The 7,305-nt window shown below is 38.1% G+C and overlaps 1 protein-coding gene across 9 annotated transcripts in view; it reads left to right on the forward strand.

Moving 5' to 3' along the window:
- Window positions 1-6: 6 nt before the first annotated feature.
- The window catches only part of HFM1 (HFM1, ATP dependent DNA helicase homolog), a 36,472-nt gene continuing 29,173 nt past the window's right edge, over window positions 7-7,305 (forward strand). For 6 of the 9 annotated variants that reach the window (XM_017729924.1, XM_017729928.1, XM_017729925.1 and 3 more), the window contains exons 1-6: window positions 7-1,998; window positions 2,092-2,160; window positions 2,836-2,989; window positions 3,377-3,498; window positions 4,933-5,239; window positions 5,982-6,247. In XM_017729924.1, coding sequence (XP_017585413.1) covers window positions 1,938-1,998; window positions 2,092-2,160; window positions 2,836-2,989; window positions 3,377-3,498; window positions 4,933-5,239; window positions 5,982-6,247 — 979 coding nt within the window. In that variant the 5' untranslated portion in view covers window positions 7-1,937. The remainder of the gene's footprint in view (window positions 1,999-2,091; window positions 2,161-2,835; window positions 2,990-3,376; window positions 3,499-4,932; window positions 5,240-5,981; window positions 6,248-7,305) is intronic. The other 3 variants (XM_017729926.1, XM_017729929.1, XM_017729933.1) reach the window with 3 other exon arrangements.

Raw genomic sequence — 7,305 nt, forward strand, 5'->3', positions numbered from 1 at the left:
CCATTTGGCGAGGTGGTGGCGGCGGGAGGCGCTGTGGGTGAGGCGGGAGCGGCAGCGTTCTCCTTCCTAAGCGGAGGGAGCGGGAGCCTGGCTGTGAGGGGCCTCAGGGTCCCGCGGGAGCCGGGGAGCAGCGCAGGGAGCTGGGGATGCGCTCCGCGCCTTCGGGGCACCGGGCAGTTGCGGTTTGTTTGGGTCAGCACCCCTGAGGGTTGCGACCTTCCCTTTGGGCCCCTGGAGAGAACACTGTGATTAAATACGTGGTCTGAGGAAAGGTTTTGGTTTAGGAGGAAGTTGCAAAGCAAAGTGGCTTCAAAACTGAGCAAACGCTCTCATGGGCTGCCGTGTTTGTCTGTAGTAAGGTGTTTCTTAAAGCAGATACATGAGAGAGGTCGCTCACAGGATTTGGCAAGCACCTCTTAGTAAATGTGAATCAGTGGTCTGTGCTGCTCCTGCAAACACCTACTCCCTTATTCTGCCATCTGGAATATGCATTTTCCCTGTGGAATCCAACAGCATTGAGCGCGTGGAAAAGATGCTTTGTTTCCTTGCCATCTTGGAAACGTTTTGGGCTCCTCCCCACCACTCCCACGCCTGCCTTTTTTGCTTTCTTCTTTTGCTTTAAAAGTCTGAGAGACTTTTTCACTGTTTCCTAGCTGAAGCAGGTGGGTGAATGCAGAGCTGCATAGAGTGCATTTCTTTTAGATTTCCAGTCTTGCAGAATGACCATGACATCTCTTTTTATTTTTTCTTTTACATTATCAAGCAATTGGGATTAATAGAGCTAGTCAAAGAATAAATGACAGGTAGAGAGCAGGGGCCCCAGAGAACAAACATTGTGTATAATAAAGGCTGTTCAAGGATGGTAATCATAAATCCAAACTATTTAAATGGAAGTTGCATAATCATAGATTGATGATTCCCCACCTGAGGTAGGAAAACCATTTCATACTGGTGTGCAGTATTTACACCTCCTTGAACCTGATGGAGCAGTGGTTATTCACTTGGATAGGCACTAACACAGATTATTACTACTTCAATAACTGTGACTTGATTAGTGCTCCTCACAGATACTTTCTGCTGCCACTACTGATACCAAGCCTGAGAGCTCCTGCTTTAGATTACTGACATTAAAAGCATGTGAAAACATGGTGGCAAAATGAAACACCTTTGTTGTACTTTTCTGTGTGATTTCTAAATTCTAGATTTATTAATGTGAAGGGGAAAATGGCAAAACCTGGCAGGGAGGGGGAGTGGCAGAAATTAGCAGAAGTGGTACTGCAGGCTTACCGTGTGTAGAGGGGGCATAGACAGATTTCTTTGAAGTTCTTCACTGTGTTCACAGACAGTTTTGAATACATGCTCTATATTCTCCTGGTATCGTAAAATGTTTTTTATTTTAAATTTGAAACCTTGCTCTGGAATATTTGAAGATTTACAGATTCTGTAAAAGAAAAATACTTTTCAAGTTTTTGATTCACAGCTGACAGTGTGCAGTAATTAAGTAAACCTGAAGCCTATTTGCAAAGCACTCTTAAAGATCCCTTTCATATGTTGCTAATGAGATGCTGGAGTAGAAAAGAAGAGTCACCGTTAGTTTTGTCTCTGTAGATAAAGAAGAAAGCTTTGCTTTGTTATTTTACCTCCATAGTTGGCCTTTATTGAACTTTATAAACTTCATTTGTATTTTACCATTTGTTTCAGTGAATCTAAGATTTTTGACTCACAAAATCATTTGTGTGGTATTCTTTTAGTAATATCTTTGTTTTTTAAAGTTGTCCTCAAGCAAAATTAGGAGTTTTAAAACTTCTCAACAGAAACACATAAAGAAGCATTTCTAATGTCTACAGATGGTGCTAAATGAAAAACATTTAAGTTAGCTGGAGTATTTTTAATACTAATGTAAATAATAAATAATTTAGAAATTATCTCTGGTCCTAATGTTTCAGAACAAACCTGTTAACAGCATTAGGGTGTCGGGCCCATACTCCAATTACCCAGGTAAGCAATTTGCATGTAGGTTTTAAAAAGTGTCATTTGCTTGTAAATTAAAATAATTGTTGGGCTAGCAGTATAATTTTTTTTTTTTTTTAGGTAACAGTATAATTTTGTTTTGCAAAAATGTGACAGACTGTGATCATAACAAAAACAATTGGAGAAAAGGTATATTGGCTGCAGTTGTGTAAAATAATCACAGAATATACTGAGTTGGAAGGGACTCACAGGGATCATCGAGTCCAACTCCTGGCCCTGCACAGGACACCCCAGGAGTCACACCATGTGCCTGAGAGCATTGTCCAAATGCATCTTGAACCTGTCAGGCTGGTGCTGTGAGCACTTCCCTGGGGAGCCTGTTCCAGTGCCCAGCCACCCTCTGGGTGAAAACCTTTTTCTAATCTCCAAGCTAAACCTACCCTGACTCGATTTCAGGCCATTCTCTTGGGTCCTGTAACTGGTCACCACAGAGAAGAGATCAATGCCTGCCCCTCCTCTTCCCCTCACCAGGAAGTTGTAGAATGTGATGAGGTGTCCCCTCATTTTTCTCTTCTCTAGGCTAAATCTTAGCATTGTTCTCAGAAATTAAATACTTTAACATAAACTTTATCTGGATTTTCACTCCTACCCTCTTTTCCCTCCCAGATACGTCATGGTAGTAAAGGTTGCTTCAAGTGCTGCCCTTCAGGGCTTTTTTAGTCAGAAGTAATAGGAACCATGTTTTATCAGGAGAGAGATTCTCTATTTGAAGAAGAATTAAGAATGCAGTCAAGAGCTCTAAAAGAAAACATTATAGAAATTAAATATTGGCACTTATAACTAATAAACTTTCTATTGCTTTAGACAGGTTCAAGTCTAGTAATTTCAGTTTTACGGTTGCTTGTGCTGCCCTTAGAAGACTAAGAGACTTCCCATTTGATATAAAAATGTTCAACTCTGCAGACATGGTCTTTGCACTGGATAATTTATTTTATGAAAAACCAGATATGAGACAAAGGTAAATCTTTATTGTTAGATATATATAATTGTTTTCCAGGTTTTTCCATACTGAATCAATTTATAGCAGTGTTTTTTCTTATGACTCACTTTTTTGTCTACTGATAGAAATGTGGGGCTAGAAATTTCTAGGTCCATAACCCATACTTTGAAATGTTTCTCCAAGCACATTCAATGATGCAGGTGTATCTTAGGGCTATAAGAAATTGGGGTTAGCAGAGGTTTTGTCTCTTTAATTTTATGTTATTAAAAGTCACATGAATTGAAGAACAAGAATATGTTTTAGCAGGAGAAACAATGGGTTATTTATGATTAGTGATTTTGTGCTAGTTGTTGTGGAGGGTGCTTAAAAAGTGCTTTTTACCTCACGTTTGTGTGTTAAAAATAGGTGTCTGGAAAATGAAGAGCGTAAGACTTGGTTTATTGCACCTGCTCCAGCTATTGCTGAAATTCCAGCTGCAGAGGAGCTACAGAGGGAACTGGAAGAAAAGTCAGCCAGCACTCATAAGGGTAAAGTATCATAGAACAGAATCCCAGAATCGCTGGAAAGGTTGGAAAAGATGTTAAGAGGATCAAGTCCACGCATAAACCTGCAAAGTCTGACTAAATCATAGTACTTGACATTGATATTAAATTACTTAACAAGTAATTAGTGTGACAGATCATTCCTCTTTTGCTGTGGAATATGAAATATTCTAGGTATGCAAGTAGAGACAAAGAATGTATTTGAGTTGAGAATGATGGTGTTCAATGTGCCAGGAGCATAGCAGTTCTCTTTAGGCATATACATGCCACAAGTTTACTGTGCAGAAGTGGGCAAGGTAAGAAGTATAATCAAAATTTCAGTTCCTGCATATTGTTTCACAAAGCATTGAAACACAATGTGAAGTGGTTGTAAGGGCATGATGTTATCACATGGATCTGATGGCCTGTCTCCCACCCAAGGAACAGAGAGTTTATGTGACACTTTTTTCTTCCTTTTTGGGACTTTAATCAAATCACTCAGGAGGCTAAATTTGAATCTGGTTATTAGTTGCTGCTATGTGGCATATTCCTAGACATTCAGGATTATCTTAAGGAAATTTATTTTAAAGAATTTTTTGCTTTATCTCTGTGAACTAGATTTCTGCATTTCTTAGCTGCTGTGCTGATTTATGATACTCTCTATTTAGGAATTATACTAAATGGTGGGGTTTTTTTCTACTTCATGCAAGAGTGATTCCATTTAGAGCTACTTATTCAAATAAGCTTTTTGGTGTTTGCAGAATTAGAACTGTTGAGGTTGTGTCACAAACAGGGCATTGTAATTTTGAGTTTCTAGGTGGATAACGTTGAAATTAAGACTGCAAAATAGAACTGTTTTGTTATCTTGTTGCATTTAGTTGCTTATTTCTGTTCCTGCCTTTGCCTTCCTTTTGCCAACAGCAATGCTTGTTGATCTGGTCAGCCAGATCAGGACACTGATCCTACTAAGAACCTTGAAAAATGTGGTAGTTAACCGAGAAGGTTATGACACCAGGCTGTCACCAACAGCAATACCACTTCCGACTGTTGCAACTGCAGTGTTTAATTTAGCTGTTTGTATCAGGAACTTCAAGCTTGGTCATTGTGTCATTTTTTTAAAAGACCATCTTTATTCTGGGACAGGGTGAAGAATTCTGTCATACATACTGTTTTGTAGTTCTGAGGAATAGTTTTTATCCTTTACTTTGCATAGGAAGGAAAGAAAGGGACCTTATTTTTAATACTTTTTGATTGACAATGCATGCATTACATTCATTAGCATAAGTCATAAAATATACACTAAAGTTCTTGCAATGAGATAGAATTATCAGTTTGTATAATATATGTGAATTTGGCTGATTCCATGTGAAAGATATTTGATTAAATGACTATGAATAAGAATATGAATATTAATGAAATAGTAATTTATTGGTTTTGTAGCAGGAAGAAAGGACGAGACGTTTACAGAACAATGTAAGAGTAACACAGAGGAAGTAGAAGATAAATCATCGGCACCTGTTTATTTTGGCATAGCCCCTGAAAAAGAAGTCCTGCAACTAAGTCTAGGAGAAAGAGATCAAATTAGTTTTCAGCGTGAAAACATGAAAGTGGTTTCATCTTTTCTCTCTTCTGATGAAAATAAATCTAGAAGAGTCATAGATTTTTCTCAGCGACCGCAAAATAACGCATTAAATGATTTTTTAGAAAACAGTGATGATGAGAGTGTCCATTCGACATTAAGAAAAAGGTACATGTCTAGTCAACTCAGATAATTTATCACTGTCAGAATCATGTTATTATTTTAGATAAATCTGTTGAACACAAAAGTTTGGGATCCTTCAATTGAAGGTACTTCAGCAGGCTCCAGATGGTAATTCTTTCAGTATAAGGAAAAAAATGTTTCTTCTTAGCAATATTTTAGTACTTTAATTAAATGTGTCCTGAGCTCAGCCTCACTCATGAGAAAAATAAGCATGAGGTTTGTTGCACAAAGTTTAAAGAAATTATTAGATAACCAAGCTTTTGGAAGATACTGCTCTGAATTCTTTATCTGCATGGTAACAAGCAAGAAGGCTGAGATAATTTGCTCTGCAGAGCAGAGGTCAGCCAGTCAGGAATATCTTGAGCAGTTCTCAGTGTGATTTCAGTGCTGCCTGGGAGGCAAATAAACTGCTCTTCTATGTCCAGCTCCTCCCACTCCTCAGAATCTGGATGTCTTTATTGGTTTTAGTGATGCAGAAATTCAAAGTTAATCTGCTATTGGGAGTCAGAGCCCATCTGGACAGGCAATTTATTCTTTCATGTTCTTTCTGGAATGAAAGTGAAGTTAAAATGTATCTTGAAAGAGTCTTCAGGTCAGATTATATAAAGTTAGATACAATTGTATTTATATTACTAGTTCTGCTTCTAATGCAAATATATATGGTTTTCAAACATTAGATAAACTGTAACATTACAACAAGCTAGTGAAACTTCTGGAACTTTTGCAGGTTATTTAAAAAGTCTGGTAACACGTATAAAAATACAGAACTTAAAGCTGACTCTGTTGATATGAAAGAAATTGGTACTTACTTAAATACAAGTGAAAACATGAAAGAAGTGACAAAAGAAGGTTTATGGAGAAATAATCATCATGCTCCAATAACTAAAGATCCAGATTTTACTTTGCATAGGGTAAATAATGAGGAGCTTGTGTCTGAAAATGGAATTAAAATTCAATCATTTTCTAATGCTTCAGAGATTCTGGATATGACAGGTAATTATTTTTACTCTATTTCAAGAAAAATAGTCCATTGTCTGTCTTTGTTATATAATAATAAAAGGTATCCAAGATCTGAGGTAGAGTGAAGAACATTTTCCCACCAGCTCAAGGTGAGATAATTGGCTAAAATTGATAGAATGTATTGCAATCCTGTGGAACTTAATTGTGTTGTTGTTTAATATGAACTGGCTAAACAATTTATGAAGCAGATTCACGTTTTCAGAAGTGCTAAGTCATGTGAAGCTATTTGAAAATGTCACTTCACATCCCCTAAGCAATTTGAAAAGAAACCAGCCTTGTCCCTTCATGTGGTAGAGTTTCATCTTCATTTGAAACCAGAAATTGAAAATGAAATGTTTATTTGTGGTGTGGCTCATATTTGTATCTTTGTAGAAATAGATTTTGAGTAGGAGATACCTGGAAAATGGAGGGAAGTGGTAAGACTTTGATGAAATGATAAAATACTTGGTATAGAAATTCTTTTTTACTTTTAATAGTTTTTAACTAAGTGCAGTTTATTTCTAGATTTTTGACTTTTTGGGACATGACGCATCTGTGGAATGTACCTTGTATGCCTGTCTAACTGCTACAGAAATATGGCGTAGAAAATTATTTCTAGCAGAAAAATGTAGGGCAGAGCGGTGGCTTAGGATGGGATTTGGAAACAGGTCAGGAATGAAAAGCACAATTCCTGTCTGATTGCCTAATGAGCAGTGGTGATTCGATTTGTGGCTGTGGGGATAGCAGCGGATATCATTTACTTTGCCTTCAGCAAGGGTTTTCATAGAATCGCAGAGTGATTGAGAAACACCGTCTTCCACAACATTCTGCTATCCAGTAGGGATACTGTTATACAGTAGGGCACTGGGAGCGGATCATCAACTGCATGGTGTAAAAATGGCTGGCTGAGCTCAGAGGGTGGTGGTTAATGGGTCACACTGCCCACGTGCCAGCTACAAGTGGAGTACTGCAGGGGTCTGCCCTTGAGGAGGGGGTTGACAGCAATCTCATGAAACAGCAGGAACAAATCCACAGTCCTGCCCCAGGGAAAG

Source organism: Corvus brachyrhynchos, unplaced genomic scaffold (assembly GCF_000691975.1).
Source record: "Corvus brachyrhynchos isolate BGI_N302 unplaced genomic scaffold, ASM69197v1 scaffold101, whole genome shotgun sequence".
In the NCBI taxonomy this organism is placed as follows: Eukaryota; Metazoa; Chordata; class Aves; order Passeriformes; family Corvidae; genus Corvus; species Corvus brachyrhynchos.